This window comes from Pogoniulus pusillus, chromosome 40 (assembly GCF_015220805.1).
Source record: "Pogoniulus pusillus isolate bPogPus1 chromosome 40, bPogPus1.pri, whole genome shotgun sequence".
Classification (NCBI taxonomy): domain Eukaryota; kingdom Metazoa; phylum Chordata; class Aves; order Piciformes; family Lybiidae; genus Pogoniulus; species Pogoniulus pusillus.
This window is the reverse complement of record NC_087303.1, coordinates 6,767,833-6,785,736: the sequence shown is the minus strand read 5'-3', so window position 1 is coordinate 6,785,736 and position 17,904 is coordinate 6,767,833. Positions and strand designations below refer to the sequence as shown.

At 58.5% G+C, this 17,904-nt stretch overlaps 1 protein-coding gene across 1 annotated transcript in view; it reads left to right on the top strand.

Annotated features, from left to right (window-relative positions):
• The window catches only part of NMT1 (N-myristoyltransferase 1), a 28,930-nt gene extending 12,210 nt beyond the window's left edge, over nucleotides 1-16,720 (top strand). The window contains exons 3-12 of the mRNA XM_064174705.1: nucleotides 41-185; nucleotides 3,966-4,084; nucleotides 5,468-5,559; nucleotides 7,223-7,339; nucleotides 8,172-8,342; nucleotides 9,793-9,901; nucleotides 11,640-11,810; nucleotides 12,058-12,225; nucleotides 14,081-14,218; nucleotides 16,436-16,720. Of these exons, the coding sequence (XP_064030775.1) occupies nucleotides 41-185; nucleotides 3,966-4,084; nucleotides 5,468-5,559; nucleotides 7,223-7,339; nucleotides 8,172-8,342; nucleotides 9,793-9,901; nucleotides 11,640-11,810; nucleotides 12,058-12,225; nucleotides 14,081-14,218; nucleotides 16,436-16,456 (1,251 nt within the window). The 3' untranslated portion in view covers nucleotides 16,457-16,720. The remainder of the gene's footprint in view (nucleotides 1-40; nucleotides 186-3,965; nucleotides 4,085-5,467; nucleotides 5,560-7,222; nucleotides 7,340-8,171; nucleotides 8,343-9,792; nucleotides 9,902-11,639; nucleotides 11,811-12,057; nucleotides 12,226-14,080; nucleotides 14,219-16,435) is intronic.
• The last annotated feature ends 1,184 nt before the right edge of the window (nucleotides 16,721-17,904 follow it).

Here is a 17,904-nt window from a genome sequence, read left to right as displayed (position 1 = left end):
CAGCTTAGTCATTTTGTCTTTCCTCCTTCTCTGCCCTCAGGTGAACTCTTTACCTGCCGAGAGGATCCAGGAGATTCAGAAAGCCATTGAGCTCTTCTCTGTGGGTCAAGGCCCTGCCAAAACCATGGAGGAAGCCAGCAAGAGGAGCTACCAGTTCTGGGACACACAGCCAGTGCCCAAGCTAGGTATGTGCAGCCCTGCAGCACTCTGTGCTCCTTGGCAGAAGCTTTGTGGTGCTCAGGCTGCTCCAACAATCCCTAAGCAGCTGACCTGTGCCCAGCAAGCCCTCACTTGCTGCCCTGGCTGCCCTTCAAAGGCACCAGTGGTACCTGTCCACCTTCAGCATCATGGCCAGGCCTGCTGCCAGAGAGCTGTGCAGGCAGCTGGCAGGGGTTGAGAGGGACAAGCAGCTGTTTCAGGCATCCAGCTTGATGCCTCTTGCATTTGGGTGTCCTTTAACCTCAGTCTTCAGCTCTTGAGTTGGGTCCCCCCAGCCTTGCACAGGTTTGAAGTGTTGCCAGCCTTCCTCTTGCCAAGTGCTAGGGGCTCAGGACCTAACCAACTTCCCCCTTTCTGGGGGCTGAAGCTTCCCAGCAAGGATTCCTCAGTGGGGAAGGTAACACAGGATGAGATGGAGCCAGCCAGGAATGGGAGCCACTCCAGGAAGCAGATCCAAGTCCTGAGCTGCCACAGCATTGGTTTGCTGGGCTCATATCAGCCTCTAACACAGGGGTACAGACTTCATGAGCATCTGCACCCCTCAAGCTGCTGTGTGCACCTGAAGGTGAGGAATCCAATCTGGCCAGGCTGGAGCCAGGGGCTGAGCCCAGTGGGATGAGGTTCAGCAAGGCCAAGGGCTGGGTCCTGCACTTGGCTCACAACAGCTTCAGAAAGGCTCCAGGCTGGGGCAGAGTGGCTGAAACTGCCCAGCAGAAAAAGCTCTGGGAGTGCTGGGTGACAGCAGCTGAAGATGAGCCAGGAGGTGCCCAGGTGGGCAAGGAGGGCACCAGCAGCCTGGCCTGGGTCAGCAGTGGAGTGGGCAGCAGGAGCAGGGCAGGGATTGTGCCCCTGTGCTGGGCACTGGGGAGGCCACAGCTGGATTCTGGGTGCAGGTTTGGGCTCCTCACTGCCAGAAGGACATTGAGAGGCTGCAGCAGGGCCAGAGAAGGGCAAGGAAGGTAGGGAAGGGTCTGGAGAAGAGAGCTGGGGAGGAGCAGCTGAGGGAGCTGGGGGGGTGCAGTGTGGGGAGGAGGAGGAGACTGAGGGAGACCTCTACTGAGAGGAGGCTGCAGGCAGGTGGGGGTTGGGCTCTTGTCTTAAGGAGTAAGCAACAGGATGAGAGGAAATGGCCTCAAGCTGCATCAGAGGAGGTTTAGGTCAGACCTGAGGAACAATTTCTTCCCCTTGAGGGTTGTCCATGCCTGGCCCAGGCTGCTCAGAGCAGTGGTGGAGTCCCCATCCCTGGGCAGGTTTCAGAGCTGCACAGATGTGCTGAGGGCCATGGTTTGGTGGTGCCCTGGGGTAGTGCTGGGTTCAGAGTTGGACTAAATGATCTTCAAGGGCTTTTCCAACCAGAACAATTCCATGACTCTCCCCCAGCCCTCTCCTCCACTCACCAAGCCCCTCCCTGTGCTCTGCTGCTGCCATCTCCCCTGGGCCTCGCTCAGGAGCAGGCTGTGGCCCTGCAGTGCTGTGTCTGGGAGGCTGCTCAGGGCTGGCTGATAAAAGTGCTGTGAGATTCTGGGGGCTGGGGTCCAGAGCAGCTCAGCAACCTGCTCAGGACAGAGAGGACAGCAAGGGGTGAGAGCTTCTGGATGCCACCTTGGCTGGGTTTGATGGGGACAGGTCTTGCTCTGGTCTTCTCTTTGCCTCCTCATTGCCTGGAAACCTTTTCAGTCCCTCTGTTAGGGCATTCCTGGCCAGCCTGCCTGGCTGCCCCTGGCAGCACTCAGCTGGTGCCACTGAAAGCTGCTGCTCAAACCAGGCTGGACCCAGGGCTTTAGGAGTCAGTGTTGCTTCAACAAAGGTTGTCTTGTTCCCTGCAGCTCCTTTTGGAGCACAGTGGGAGGGAGCCCTGACACTTGCCAAGTGGCAGGAGCCAGAACTGGCAGGGAGAGAGGCACCATCTGATGGGGGCAGCTCATGGCTGGACAGAGGTGACACTGGTGGGGATGGCATCAACATGTAGGAATGAGGTCCCACTGAGCCTCCTCTTCTCCACACTGCACACCCCCAGCTCCCTCAGCTGCTCCTCCCCAGCCCTCTTCTCCAGGCTCTGATCAGTTTGGTCACTTCCCTGTTGCCTGGTGTGATGGTTTTACACTTCATGGAATTTGGGATTTACCCCCCCAAAAAGTAAACTCCCACACTTAGTAATCTGGAAGTGAAGTGAAATTATTAGTTGCAAGAGCAGGCCAATGAGGCAGCTGTGAGCCCTGGTGGGCAAGAAGGCCACTGGGGTCCTGGGGGGCATGAAGAGGAGTGTGGGGCAGCAGATCCAGGGAAGTTCTCCCCCTCTGCTCTGCCCTGCTGAGACCTCACCTGGAATACTGCATCCAGTTCTGGGCTCCCCAGTTCAAGAGTGGCAGGGATCTGCTGGAGTCCAATAGAGGGCTGCAAGGATGCTGAAGGGACTGGAGCACTGCCCTGTGAGGAGAGGCTGAGGGACCTGAGGCTGAGACTCTGGAGAAGGCTGAGAGGGGATCTGAGCAGTGTGTAAATAGCTGAGGGCTGGGGGGCAGGAAGGAAGGGACAGGGACAGGCTCTGCTCACCTCTGCCCTGGCATAGGACAAGAAGCAATGGGTGGAAGTTTCAGCACAGGAGGTTCCACCTCACTTCTTGAGTGTAAGGATCCCAGAGCCTGGCACAGGCTGCCCAGAGAGGTTGTGGAGTCTCCTCTGGAGCCTTCCCAGCCCTGTCTGGATGTGTTCCTGTGTGCCCTGTGCTGGATTCTGTGTACCTGCTCTGGCAGGGGGTTGGACTCAGTGGTCTGTGGAGGTCCCTTCCAACCCCTAACATCTGTGATCTCTCCTATGAAGAGGGACAGAGAACTGGGACTGGTTAGTCTGGAGAAGAGAAAGCTGAGAGGGGATCTTATGAGGGGTGGGTGTCAAGAGGAAGGGGCAGGCTCCTTTCAGCAAGAGGACAAGGAGCAGTGGGTGTAAGCTAGGACACAGCAAGTTCCACATCAACATGGGGAGAAACTTCTTTGGTGTGAAGGTGACAGAACACAGGAGCAGGCTGCCCTGAGAGGTGGTGAAGTCTCCTCTGGAGCATTTCTCCTCTGGAGCATTTCCAAGCCAGCCTGGCTGTGTTCCTGTCTGGCCTGCTCTGGGTCATCCTTCTTGGGCAGGGAGGGTTGGACCTGATGATGTCTGGGGGCCCCTTCCCCAGATTCTGTGAGACATAAGAGGTAATACACAAAGAGCTGCACACATACACAGCTAGACAACAGCTCAGCTGCCCCCTGGGCTGCTGCCAGCTCCCACAGTATTCTCTCTCTTCCTGCTCCTGGTCAGTGTCCTTGCCATAACCCAAACCATGGTGAGGAGGACAAGCAAGCAAGGTCAGAAGGAGAGAAAAGGGGGAAAAAGAAACAGCAGAAGAGCCAAGGACAAGCTGTGCTTCAAACCACACAGAGGTTTCACATCTCTCTTCTGGTGTGTGGAGCCCCTTGCAGAGCAGGGTCCAGCCCCAGGACTCTCTCAAGTTCTCTGGAGAACAATTCACAATTAAGACCCTTGTCTGAACCCTGTGACACTCAGGCAGCTCCACCATAGCTCTGAGAGGAGTTTTGGTTCCACCACAAGCAGGTGGCACATCCAAAACTGGGTGGGTGCAATGCTGGACCCTGGCTGCCCACACTTGAACTGGGGGCTGTGAGGCAATGTTGGTCACCAGGCTGAGGCATCCTGGACACTTGGCCTCAGACAGCATCTTCAGGGCTTCCTGCTCTCTCTTGCAGGAGAAGTGGTGAACACCCACGGCCCTGTGGAGCCAGACAAGGACAATATCCGTCAGGAGCCATACACCTTGCCCCAGGGCTTCACCTGGGATGCCCTGGACCTCGGGGACAGAGGCGTGGTGAGTACAGGCAGCTCCGTGCAGGGCTCCCTTGCATGGTTGGCAGCTCCATGCCTGGACTCCCGAGGGTGGGTCTGGGGATGGGAACTTGTCCTTCACCACAGCAGGCAGCTCTCCAGCTCAGTGGTGATGGCATCTCCTTGGATTTAGATGGCTCTGACCTGGGAACACATTGCCCAGAGAGCTGGGAGATTCCTTCCCCATCCATGGAACCAATCCAGATCAGGTTGGTTGGGGCTGGAAGCAACCTGCTGTAGTTGTCAGATGTCCCTGCTGACTGCAGTGGGGAGTGCTGGACTACAAGACCTGTGGGGTCCCTCCCAAGCCAAAGCAGTGACCTGTGGGGTCCCTCCCAACCCAAAGCAGTGACCTGTGGGGTCTCTTCCAAGCCAAAGCAGTGACCTGTGGGGTCCCTCCCAAGCCAAAGCAGTGACCTGTGGGGGTCCCTCCCAAGCCAAAGCAGTGACCTGTGGGGTCCCTCCCAAGCCAAAGCAGTGACCTGTGGGGGTCCCTCCCAAGCCAAAGCAGTGACCTGTGGGGTCCCTCCCAAGCCAAAGCAGTGACCTGTGAGGGTCCCTCCCAAGCCAAAGCAGTGACCTGTGGGGGTCCCTCCCAAGCCAAAGCAGTGACCTGTGGGGGTCCCTCCCAAGCCAAAGCAGTGACCTGTGGGGGTCCCTCCCAAGCCAAAGCAGTGACCTGTGGGGGTCCCTCCCAAGCCAAAGCAGTGACCTGTGGGGGTCCCATCCAAACCAAAGCAGTGACCTGTGGGGTCTCTTCCAAGCCAAATCAGTGACCTGTGGGGTCCCTCCCAAGCCAAAGCAGTGACCTGTGGGGTCCCATCCAAACCAAAGCAGTGACCTGTGGGGTCTCTTCCAAACCAAAGCAGTGACCTGTGAGGGTCCCTCCCAAGCCAAAGCAGTGACCTGTGGGGTCTCTTCCAAACCAAAGCAGTGACCTGTGGGGTCTCTTCCAAGCCAAAGCAGTCTGTGGTTCTCCCCCACCATGCAGTTACCTCTCACCCATCCCACACTGGCCCAGCTGGCTCAGTGTCATCATGGGGTTGAGCAGGGACCTCTGCATGTGCTCCTGAAATGGGAGGATGTCTGAAGCCAGGAGTTTTCCTAAAGGAGAGCTAAAGGAAAACCTTTCCTCAGGGAAAACAACTGGCTTCAGACATCCTCCCATCTGAAGTGCACCTAACCCTGCAGGCTGTGACCTCCCTCACGTCTGCGTCCTGCTGCCCCCCATTGCTTCAGGGCCACAGCCTGGCTCGGCTGCCACTGCCGCAGCCACACACAGCTGCCGAGGGCCCTGCCCGGGGGGCATCTGGGCAGCTTGGTGACCAGGTGAGTGCCTTGACCTGTGTGTTCTGTCCTGCTCCAGCTGAAGGAGCTGTACACACTCCTGAACGAGAACTACGTGGAGGATGATGACAACATGTTCCGCTTCGACTACTCGCCCGAGTTCCTGCTGTGGTGAGTGGCAGCACTGCTGCTGAGCCTGGTCCTGCTGACAGCTGCACAGCTGCTCTCCTGCTCCTTCTGCCTCACTCCTTTCCACAGCATCTCCCTGGGTCTTCTCACCCAGCCCTGGTTGCTTTGAGATATGGAAGCTTAAAACTGGGGGTTTTGAGTTTGCCTCCTGCGGTTGGATTCCTCCAGTGTTCAGTTCCCAGGAGCTGAGGAGCTTCCCAGAGCCTGTAGGATGAGTCACAGAAGCACAGAGACACCCAGGTTGGAAAAGCCTCTCAGGATCACCAAGTCCAACCAGTAACCCTTCTCCACAAGGCTTATCCCCCAGCCCCACATCCAGACGACTTTTAAACACACCCAGGGTTGGTGACTCCAGCACCTCCCTGGGCAGCACAGTCCAGTGTCTGAGCACTCTTGCTGGGAATAAAGAATTCCTGCTATCCAATCTAAACCTGCCCAGTGGCAGCCTGAGGCCATTCCCTCTTGTTCTGTCACCTGTGAGAAGAGACCAGCACCAACCTCTCCACAACCTCCTTCCAGGTAGCTGTAGTCAGGTGTATGCAGGTGGCTGCCAAGTAACTGTTGCCAGCAACAACACTTGGAGATGTGTTGCAGCAGAGCTGCTGTTTCCTCAGGGCGTTTTTGGCTCAAAGAACTTGGATTTCCTCCTGTGTCACAAGTGAGAACTTGCCTTGGCCAGGAGGTGGCCTGGGAGTTGCCCAGCTCCTGGCAGTCCTGCTGTGTCACATCACTGTCACCCTCCTTTGGTTTAACGAGCAGACAGATTGCTGCTCTGTTGCTCCAAAAGGGGTGAAAGAGTAAGGCTCAGGCAGCAGCCTGGATGGTATTGGAAAGCTTAAGTGGAGAAGCAGTTCACAAGCTACAAGGTTACAGTTCCACATCGTGGTGAGCATGGCAAGGCACCTAAAACACAAAGCAATCCTTCAGCTGGGCTTAACAGAGCTTTATTGAGCCAAAGCTTTGCACCAAACCTCCACCAGATCAGACCAGACCCCAGCCTGGGCTTTACCATAAACCCCAGTGCTCTTTCTTCCCTCCCCCCATCACTGCCAGGCTGCCTCAGGCTGGGCAGGCCCAAACTGCCCTCCCTTGTTTCTCCCTCCAGAAGCCCATCAAGGCTGCACTGCACCCCCTGTGCGGGGACCATAACTGAGCTGCAAAACTCCAGGAGATCAGAGAGGTACCTGCCCTGGGAGAGAAGGAAGGAAGAGAGATTTGTAGGGAGGCAGGACTTGGGGGGCTGAAACACAAAGATTACACTTCCTAATACACCTCCTGGACCTCTCCAGCTCCTGGAAGTCTGTAACTTGATGCTTCCTAAAGGCACCAGCCTCAAAAGCATACAGCTCCAGGACCTCTCCAGCTTCTGGAAGTCTGTAACTTGATGGTTCTTAAAGGCACCAGCCTCAAAACCATACAGCTCCAGGACTTCTCCATCTCCTGGAAGTCTCTGACTTGATGCTTCCTAAAGGCACTCAGCCTCAAAACCATCTTTCAGCCTCTCTCTTGCCTGCCTGCACACCCAGGGCTGTGTCAGGCACTTGGAGCAGGACATGGAGTGTCCCAGGGCAGGGTGGGGAGGCAGGAGCCAGGTGCACAGGGCCCTTTGGTGGAGTGTGACTTTGGAAGTGTGTCTGTCCTGCAGGGCACTGCGTCCTCCGGGCTGGCTGCCCCAGTGGCACTGCGGCGTCAGGGTTGTCTCCAGCAAGAAGCTGGTTGGATTCATCAGTGCCATCCCAGCCTCCATCCACATCTATGACACGTGAGTGCTGCTGGGCTGCCTGCTCACCCTGCCCTCGGCTGGCATCTGGGAGTGCTCAGGAAGCCTGCCTGGCTTCACTGCCCTCCCTGACCAGCCCAGCCACTGCAGAGATGCTTTGCTGCTTGGAGGAGAGCGTGAGGGGGTTGAGGTGTGCAGGGGAGCTCTGTCTGAGGGCACCTCCTAGTCAGAGTCACACAATGTCAGGGGCTGAAAGGGACCTCGAAAGATCATCTGGTCCAAGCCCCCTGCCAGAGCAGGATCTCCTATAGCAGAAGCTGTGCAAGCTGCTTCCTCAAGGAGGGAGGGCAGCTTAGAGCTGTGCCTCACAGAAATCCTCCAGAGCTGGCTGGAGACTCATTTTCCCTGGGAAAATCTTGGGTAGCAGCTTAAAGGAGAGTTCCCCAAACCCAGCCCTTGCTCCTCAGTCTGAGAACCATAGAATCAACCAGGCTGGGAGAGTCTTCCCTGAGGCTTTGGCTACTCTGCCTTTTGAAAGGGTAGAAAGTAGCTTGTGCAGGGCACAGGACCAGCCCTCTCAGGTCACAGAATCAATGGGCTGGAAGGGACCCTCAAAGGTCATCTTGTCCAGCCCCCCTGCACTCAGCAGGGACCCCTCCAACTAGATCAGATTGCTCAAGGCCCCATCGAGTCTGATCCTGAATGTCTCCAGGGATGGGTTCTCAACCCTGGGCACCCTGCGCAGGTTTTTCACCACCCTCAGCATGAAGAATTTCTTCCTCATGTCCAACCTAAACCTCCCCAGCTCTAGTTTCAGACTGCCCTCGAGGTCAGGGCAGTGGAGCCTCATGCTCCTCCTGGTTTCTTTCCCAAGAGAGAAGAAGATGGTGGAGATAAACTTCCTGTGTGTCCACAAAAAGCTGCGCTCCAAGCGGGTGGCTCCGGTTCTGATCCGCGAGATCACCAGGAGGGTGCACCTGGAGGGCATCTTCCAGGCTGTGTACACGGCAGGAGTGGTGCTGCCAAAACCTGTGGGCACTTGCAGGTGAGTGTCTGTGCTTCTCCAAAGAGGTTTTTGGTCTGCAGACCTTCTCTTGCTGAGATCCCCTCTGTGGCCTATAGCATGTTTGAGTTTCACTGGGACAGGAGAGAGAGTGTCCAGAGCAGGGCCAGGAGGATGCTCAGAGGCTGCAGCAGCTCTGCTGTGAGCACAGCCTGAAAGAGTTGGGGCTGTGCAGGCTGGAGCAGAGGAGGCTCCCAGGGGACCTTCTTGTGGCCTGCCAGGATCTGAAGGAGGCTACAAGAATGCTGGGGAGGGACTTTTGAGGCTGTGAGGGAGTGGCAGGAGTGGGGGGAATGGAGCAAAGGTGGAGGTGGGGAGAGTGAGGCTGGAGGTGAGGAGGAAGTTGTTGAGCAGGAGAGTGGTGAGAGGCTGGAATGGGTTGCCCAGGGAGCGAGTTGAGGCCCCATGGCTGGAGGTGTTTGAGGCCAGGCTGGCTGAGGCTGTGCTCTAGGGTAGGGTGTCCCTGGGCATGGCAGGGGTTTGGAACTGGCTGCTCCTTGTGCTCCCTTCCAACTCTGCCTGATTCTATGATTCTAAGTCAGAATCAGAGAACAGTAGGGGTTGGAAGTGACCTCCAGAGGTCATCCAGTCCAACCATCTGCCATAGCAGGGTCACCCAGGGCAGGTCACACAGGAACATGTCCCAGTGGGCCTTGAAAGCCTCTACAAGAGTTTCTCTTCTCCCCATTCCATCCTTCCAGGCTTCAGCCCAGCAGCTTTGCCAAGCTGCTCATGACAAGACATGAGCCTTGCTGCAGCATGAGTGCTTTGGCCTGCCCTCCTCTCTCTGCAGGAGCTGCTGCCCTCCTGCAGCCTGCCTGATCAGAGAGTCACAGAATTAACCAGCTTGGAAAAGACCTCTGAGATCAAGTCCAACCTAACACCTTCAAATCAGCTAACCCCTGGCACTAAGTGCCTCATAGAGGCTCCTTTTAAACACCTCCAGGGACAGCAACTCCACCACCTCCCTGGGCAGCCCATCCCAATGCCAATCTCTCTTGCTGTGGAGAACTTCCTCCTAACATCCAGCCTGAACCTGCCCTGGCACAGCTTGAGGCTGTGTCCTCTTGTTCTGTCAATGCTTGCCTGGCAGCAGAGCCCAACCCCACCTGGCTACAGCCTCCCTGCAGGCAGCTGCAGGCAGCAATGAGCTCTGCCCTCCTCTGCTGCAGGCTGCACTCCCCCAGCTCCCTCAGCCTCTCCTCACAGGGCTGTGCTCCAGGCCCCTCCCCAGCCTTGCTGCCCTTCTCTCAACACCTTCCAGCACCTCAGCATCTTTCTAAGGGGCCCAGAACTGGGCACAGCACTGCAGGGGTGGCCTGAGCAGTGCAGAGCACAGGATGTTCTCACTTGCCCTCTCAGGGCAGCTGTGAGCACCTCCTGCCCATGCTGCTGCCCGGGAGCAGGTCTCTCAGCAGCAGTGTTTCTGCAGGTACTGGCACAGGTCGCTGAACCCTCGGAAGCTGATCGAGGTGAAGTTCTCCCACCTGAGCAGGAACATGACTATGCAACGCACCATGAAGCTGTACCGCCTGCCCGAGGTGGGTGCCAGCCAGGGTCACAGCTGTCAGGGCTTGCAAGGGAGCCAAGGAGATCATCCAGTCCAACCCCCCTGCCAGAGCAGGACAATACAATCTAACACAGGGCACAGAGGAACACATCCAGACAGGCCTTGGAAGTTTCCAGGGAAGGAGACTCCACAACCTCTCTGGGCAGCCTGTGCCAAGGCTCTGTGAATCTTCCAGGCAAGAAGTTCCCCTTGTGCTGAGCTGGAGCCTCCTGTGCTGCAACTCACACCCATTGCTGCTTGCCCTAGCCCAGGGAGCAGTGAGCAGAACCTGTCCTCCCCTTCCTGGCAGCCCTCAGATATTGATAAACATTTACCAAATCCCTTCTAAATCTTCTATTTTCCAGACTAAGCAGCCCCAGGGCCCTCAGCCTCTCCTCAGCCATGCTCTCCAGTCCCCTCCTCATCCTCCTAGCCCTCCACTGGACCCTCTCCAGCAGTTCCCTGTCCCTCTGCAACTGGGGAGCCCAAAACTGAACACAGTATTCAAGATGAGGTCTCAGCAGGGCAGAGCAGAGGGGGAGGAGAACCTCCCTTGATCTGCTGGACACACTCTGCCTAATACACCCCAGGATCCCATTGGCCTTCTTGGCCCCCAGGGCACATTGCTGTGCCATGGGCAACTTGTTAGCCACCAGCACCCCCAGGGCCCTCTGCACAGGGCTGCTCTCCAGCAGATCACCTCCCAGCCTGTACTGGTGGAGTTTATCATTCCTCCCCAGGGCTGTGAGCTGCCAGGGCACAGCTCACTGAGCAGGGGGTGAGGCTGGGAACTCAGAGACCCAAAGCTCTTGGCTGAGGTCGAGTCCTCTGCCTGGGGAGCAGAGCCTGCTCCGTGTGGCAGGACTCTGCCCGGTGCTCTGCTTCATCTCTATTTATAGGTTTTTGCCCTGGTACCTGCATTTTAAGGGCAAACTCTCACAGCTGGAGGTACCCTGTGAGCTTTTGTTTTGTGGTGAATCACATCCTGTCCTCCTGGTAAGACAAGAAGGCAGATCTGACAGCCTTCATCTGTCCAAACACAGCCTGGCAGTGACCTTGGAGCGGGTTAGTCCCTGGTTCTTCAGTCAAGCTGATGGCTTCTGTCACTGCTGTTGTCCTGCTGGGGAAGTTCCCCAGCTGGATGCAGGAGAGAAAACAAACAAAGCATTAAAACTGCCACCACCTTCCCCGACCTCGCTGGCTCCCTGCTGTCAGTCAGAGCTGCTCCTTTGGCTTGGAGAGCTCAGCCTCGGTGCTGGGCAGCACAGGCACCAGCTGCTCTCTGTACCTGCCCACGGCTGGGCAGGAGCTCAGAGCCAGGAGCAGTTTGTGCTGCTTGATCTGGGCTTTGCTGAACCATCCCGACCCTGGAGTGGAAATTGAGTGCAAAACAACATCAGGCAGTTCCTTGGGGTGCCCTGGGGCACATCTCCCAGCCTGTCAGTGCTGTGAGAGGGAGCAGAGACTTGGAGGGAAGCAGAGATCTTGTGTTGTCAGTGGGTAGGAGGCCACCTCAGCAGTGCTTGGCCTGGCACGTGGAGCTTTGGGACCCTCAGGCTGCTCTGTGGTCTCTGCCATCAGTGTCACAGCCAATTGCATCCCTCCTCCTGCTGGGCCAGCAGGGCTGGGGGGCAGAGTGCTGGCTGACCTAAGCAGAGAACATCTCTGTGCCCTTGGCTGGTCCAGACCCCCATGCAAGCCACAGAAACCTTTTGTTTCCCTTGCTGCAGACTCCCAAGACCCCTGGCCTGCGGCCCATGGAGCACAGAGATGTCTCTGCTGTGCACAAGCTCTTGACTGAGTACCTGAAGCAGTTCCACCTGACGCCCGTCATGAGCCGAGAGGAGGTGGAGCACTGGTTCCTACCTCAGGAGAACATCATTGACACCTTCGTGGTGGAGGTGAGGGGCAGGGGCAGGGTGAGGGAGGGGATTCCTGAGCTTCTGCCTCTGCTGGCAGAGTGTGTGGCGAGCTGGGAGAGTGCCCTGAGCAGCGAGATGCTCTCCCAGGGTGGGAGGTGTCAGCTGCCAGAGGATGGTCTCCATCCTGGGCTGCCCTGGGAGCCCTTGCGTGGAGCTCATGCACCACTCGGGCTGCTGAAGCCCCTCCAAGGCTCTGCCCTGTTGAAATGTCACTTCTGGCTTCCAGAGTGCCCCAGGGGAGGTGACAGACTTCCTCAGCTTCTACACCCTGCCCTCCACCATCATGAACCACCCAACTCACAAGAGCCTGAAAGCTGCTTACTCCTTCTACAACGTTCACACCAAGACGCCTCTCATCGACCTCATGAGCGATGCCCTCATACTCGCCAAGTCGGTGAGTGGTGGCAGGGCTGGGGCAGCACTGCCAGGCACTGGGCAGCTCCCTGGGCACCAGGCAGCTGACCAAGCACTTCACTGGGAACCAGGAAGCTAACCAGGCAACAACCTGGGTACCAGGCAGCTGACCAAGCACTTCACTGGGAACCAGGAAGCTAACCAGGCAACAACCTGGGCACCAGGCAGCTGACCAAGCACTTCACTGGGCACCAGGAAGCTAACCAGGCAGCAACCTGGGTACCAGGCAGCTGACCAAGCACTTCACTGGGCACCAGGAAGCTAACCAGGCAGCAACCTGGGTACCAGGCAGCTGACCAAGCACTTCACTGGGCACCAGGAAGCTAACCAGGCAGCAACCTGGGTACCAGGCAGCTGACCAAGCACTTCACTGGGCACCAGAAAGCTCCACTGGGCAGCTCCCTGGGCACCAAGCAGCTGACCAAGCACTTCACTAGGGACCAGGAAGCTCCACTGGGCAGCTCCCTGGGCACCAAGCAGCTGACCAAGCACTTCAGTGGGCACCAGGAAGCTCCACTGGGCAGCTCCCTGGGCACCAGGCAGCTGACCAAGCACTTCAATGGGCACCAGGAAGCTAACCAGGCAGCAACCTGGGTACCAGGCAGCTGACCAAGCACTTCACTGGGCACTAGAAAGCTCCACTGGGCAGCTCCCTGGGCACCAAGCAGCTGACCAAGCACTTCACTGGGGACCAGAAAGCTAACCAGGCAGCAACCTGGGTACCAGGCAGCTGACCAAGCACTTCAGTGGGCACCAGGAAGCTAACCAGGCAGCAACCTGGGTACCAGGCAGCTGACCAAGCACTTCACTGGGCACTAGAAAGCTCCACTGGGCAGCTCCCTGGGCACCAAGCAGCTGACCAAGCACTTCACTGGGCACCAGAAAGCTCCACTGGGCAGCTCCCTGGGCACCAGGCAGCTCAGCTGCCCACCCTTGGGTTTGTGGAGAGGGCTGGCCCTGGGGCTGGGCTTGGACTCAGACATGTCCAACCCCCAGTTGTAGCTGATCTGCTGTCCAGCAGAGGGCTGCGGAGGTAGCCTGAGCCTTCCAGCTGGTGGTGAGCTGGGTTCGGTGTCTGCCACAGCGATGCTGTGATCTGTCCACGCTGCTTGCAGTGAGGGTGGGAACAGCACAGAGTCACAGCATGGGTTTGGTTGGAAAAGACCTTGAAGATCCTCAAGGCCAACCCTTAACCCAGCACTGTCGTGGCCCTCAGCACCACAGCTCCATGGCTTTGCACTCCCTCCAGGGATGGGCACTCTCACCACTGCCCTGGGCAGCCTGGGACAGGCCTGGACAGCCTTCAAGGGGAAGAATTTGTTCCTCATGTCTGATCTAAATCTTCCCCTGAGGCAACTTGAGGCCCTTTCCTCTTGTCCTGTCACTTGTTCTGTGGCAGCAGAGTCCAACCCTTACCTGGCTCCAACCTCTCAGGGAGCTGTAGAGAGCAATGAGGTCTCCCTCAGCCTCCTCCTCCCCACACTGCACCCCCCCAGCTCCCTCAGCTGCTCCTCCCCAGCCTTCTTCTTCAGACCCTTCCCCACCTTTTCTTGCCCTTCTCTGGCCCTGCTCCAGCTTCTCAACATCCTTCTTGGGGTGGGAGCCCAAAACTGAAGCACATATTCAAGCCATGACTTCAGCAGTGCCAAGCCCAGGGGGACAGTCCCTGCCCTATCCTCCCTTTGTAGTCCTGCCAAGCTCTTCCCTGCTGGCCTCAGTCCCCCCTTGTGGGGCCGCAGAGCTGGGCAGCAGAGAGGTGATGCAGCTGATGGGTGGGAGGAAGCCCCCAGGAGGTGAGCAGGAGGAGCTGATGGCTTCCTGTCTTGGCTGTGCAGAAAGGATTCGACGTCTTCAATGCACTGGATCTCATGGAGAACAAAACCTTCCTGGAGAAGCTGAAGTTCGGCATCGGGGACGGGAACCTGCAGTATTACCTGTACAATTGGAAGTGTCCCAGCATGGCACCAGAGAAGGTCAGTGCTGGGGGGTGCCCAGGGCACGGGAAGGGGCTGGTCCCCATGGAGCTGAGTTTGCTGTCACACACAGCTCTGTGTTCCCAGGCCAGCTGCTGTCATTGCAGTGCCGCACGCAGCAATGGCTCCAGTCTGCCTGCACCGCACAGGAGGTGGCCCTGGGGAGGAGGAGGCACCACTGGGCCACTCAGGCTGGTTTTACTCTTGGACTAGTGCAGGTCCAGAGTCCCTGACCTCACACAGATGACCTCTTCTCTCCATGGCAGGAGGCCAGGTACAGAGAGGAGGCAGGCAGAGGGCTGCAGGGTGACAGATGTGACGTTGGTGGCTGCAACAGTCACAGATTCAAAGACTGCATCAGGTTGGAAGGGACCCCCAAAGGTCATCTTGTCCACCCCCCTGCAGGCAGCAGGGACACCTCCAACTAGAGCAGGCTGCCCAGGGACACATCCAGTCTGACCTTGAACGTCTCCAGGGGCGAGGCCACAACCACAGCCCTGGGCAGCCTGGGCCAGTGTCTCACCCTCTCCTCCTCAGAACTTCTCCTCAGCTCCAACCTAACTCTGCCCTGCTCCATTTTCAAACCATTTCTCCCTTGTCCTATCCCCACAGGCCCTTCTGAGCAGTCCCTCCCAGCCTTCCTCTAGGCCCCCTTCAGATACTGAAATGCAGCTCTAAGGTCTCCCTGGAGCCTTCTCCTCTCCAGGCTCCAACTCTGCCAGCCTGTGCCACATAGCAGGGGTTCTCCAGCCCCCTCTGATCATCTTTGTGGCCTCCTCTGGACCCACTGCAACAGTTCCATGTCCTTGTGTCAGGGTTCCCGTGGCTGGGCACAGCACTGCAGCTGAGGTCTCACCAGAGCAGAGCAGAAGTGGTGGCTGTGTCCTGGGAGCCTGCCTGTCAGTCTGTCCTGGTGTGAGACACACAACCACCCCTGCAGGGAGACCTGAGAGCTGCTGGGTCACTGCTGAGCAGGACCCTGTGACCACAGCAGATGTGCCAGTGCAGTCCCTCTCAACGCTGAGAGGGGCTGAGCCTCAGATGTCACCTTTGTCCCCACGGCCAGCAGCTCCCTCTCCACCCAGCTGCCTGAGCACTGCAGCTCTGGGCCCCCTCTGCCTGCCCAGCAGCACCCAGCATATCTCCAGCCTCCAGCATCCAGTTCAGCATCCACCCAGTCCTCAGCCACCGTGGGGAGCAGGGGCTGCAGACCCAGAAGGCTTCCTGCAGCCTGCCCCTGCTACAGAGCTAATTAATTAACAGCTAATTAATGCCTTAATGGCAGTAGCAGGGCTGTGGCTCCCTTGGCAGAGTGTGTGAAGCCAGCTCTGTCTCTCTGGATACAGGCCAATGTGCCTCAAACCAGCCTCCCTCTGCCTTTCAGACAGCTCCCAGGGAGCTGCCAGCAATGCCTTTGCTCCCTGGGAGAGCTGCAGGGTGGCAGAGCCTGGGAGCTGCTGCCCTGTGGTGGGGCTGCCTGTGGCTCCAGCAGGGCACAGCCTGCCCCCAGTCACCAGCAGCTGGAGAGCTTTTGGCTTTTGGGGTAGCAGCTTCTCCCCAGATCTGTTGTTGTTGGCTTAAAACCACCCTTGGCTTGTGCCCCAAAGCTGCCTGGCCTTGTCACACCCCAGGTATTGGTCAGCTCTGCAGAGGAGAGCTGGGCTGGGTCTGTGCAGCCACACACCCAGGCCTCTCCCTGCTCCCACGTAGAACTGAATCACAGAATCACAGATTCGTGTGGCTGTGGAGCCCAACTGTCAGCACAGCTCCACCACGGCCACACATTTCTGGAACACCTCCAGCCATGGGCATTCCACCACCTCCCTGGGCAGCCTCTGCCAAGCCCTCACCACTCTTGCAGCAAAGACATTTTCCTCCTCTCCAACCTAACCCTCCCCTGGCACAATTTCAGGACATTTCTTCTCCTTCTGTCTCTTGATCCCAGGCAGCAGAGCCCAACCCCCACCTGGCTGCAGCCTCTTCTCAGGGAGCTGCAGAGAGCAATGAGGTCTCCCTCAGCCTCCTCTTCCCCTTACTGCACCCCCTCAGCTGCTCCTCCCCAGCCCTCTTCTCCAGCCCCTTCCCCATCTTGGTTGCTCTTCTCCCAAAGCCAGGGTGGAAGCTCACACAGGTGCTGCTGAGCCCTGCCAGCCAGCTCAGGGGCAGAGGGCACTGACACCTGGGCATCTCTTCACCCTCTGTCTCCTCGCCCCTCAGGTCGGACTGGTGCTGCAGTAAGCAAGCCCTTGCCAGGAGAGCTGTGCCCGGCGGAGGTGCTGCCATCGTCCTCCGTCCTGCCGGAGCCCTGCCAGGAGCCGGCGGCGCCAGAGCAGCCTGGATCCCCTGCCCGGGCCCGCGGCGCCGCCGCCGGCTGCGGTCTCCTTTGTCTCGGTGTAATTGCATCCTCCTAAAGACATGATCAAGGGAATGTAACTGCTGCCGCTCGCTGTGGTTGGCTTGCCCTGGAGCTAACGGGTGAATAATAAAAGTCTATATTGTATAGATTTTACATCTTTCCTCTTCCCACCTGCCCTCAGTCGCAGTCTGCCCCAGGCCACCTGCGGCTCGCTGGATCCTGACTCTCCCCCCGACAGGGCCAACCGAGGTGGCTGCTGCTTGTGCCCGGCGGTGTGGTGGAGCGCCAGGACGAGGCAGCAGAGCCCTCCTGCCTGCCCGGGGGCTCTGCTGGGCTGCCTGGCCCCTGCTCGGCTCCCTCTCCTCCTTCCCGCTGGAGCCTGCAGAGGGAGGATGGCTCCGTCCGCGCTCGGGGGCATGGCCAAGCTGCTCTCCCAGGGCTGCTGGTGCGAGCGATGCCTTGTCCCTGCTGCCCCCCAGCCTTGCAGCCTCCAGCCCTCGCTGCTCGCCGGCCTTCAACCGAGGAGCAGCAATGCCTGAAGACCTAAGGGGGGGACTCAGCCCCTCGCTGCCGCCAAAGCTCCTCCAGGACATCCTGCTCTGCTCGGACTGCTCAGGGTCACTCCTCTGCACCCCCCCCCGGAGCTGTGGGCCCCGGGGCCGTGAGCCATCACCGCTGCTGCTCCTCGGGGCTCTGCTCGGCTGCTCCTGTCTGAAGCGTGGAAGCCTGGATGCACAGCAAGGGACCGCCCCGTGACGTCCCCCCCCAGGGCTCCAGCCTCTCCTGCCACCCTCTGCCTCTTCCACCAGGCTTGTGGCCACCACCTGCTGTGGGAAGCTCCGAGGTAAAGGAAATGTTTTCACTCGTGGAACACCTCCATCTCGGCAAGAGGCCTCGGGGAAGAAGCACCTGGGCAGCCTGCCACCTTCTGCCAGGGCAGGAGCCCTCTCCACCAAAGCTCCAAGATGCTCCTGAGCTCTCAGCCAAAGGTTTCCAAAGCTGCATGCCAAGGCCAAGCCCCCATCTATGCACCCCTGTGCCTCCTGTCCCTCTGTGGTGCCCTGTGCCACAGCCTGGACCCTGAGGGGCTTTGCCCACCCCAGCCTGGGCCCACAGAGCTTCAGTAGGGATCAAGGAGCTTGTCACACCCCCAGGGGCAGCGCCGTGGGCGTTCCCTCTGCCTGGGGTCCTCTGTCACCTATGCAAGTACCCCTTGTGTCCCCCACTGTGTCCCCAGGGTCCCAGGCTGGCTGTGATGTGGGGGGGATGTGTCTGGCAGGACCCTCCTCATGTCCTCATGGCAGTTTTGAAGCTTCTCCAGCAGGCTTCT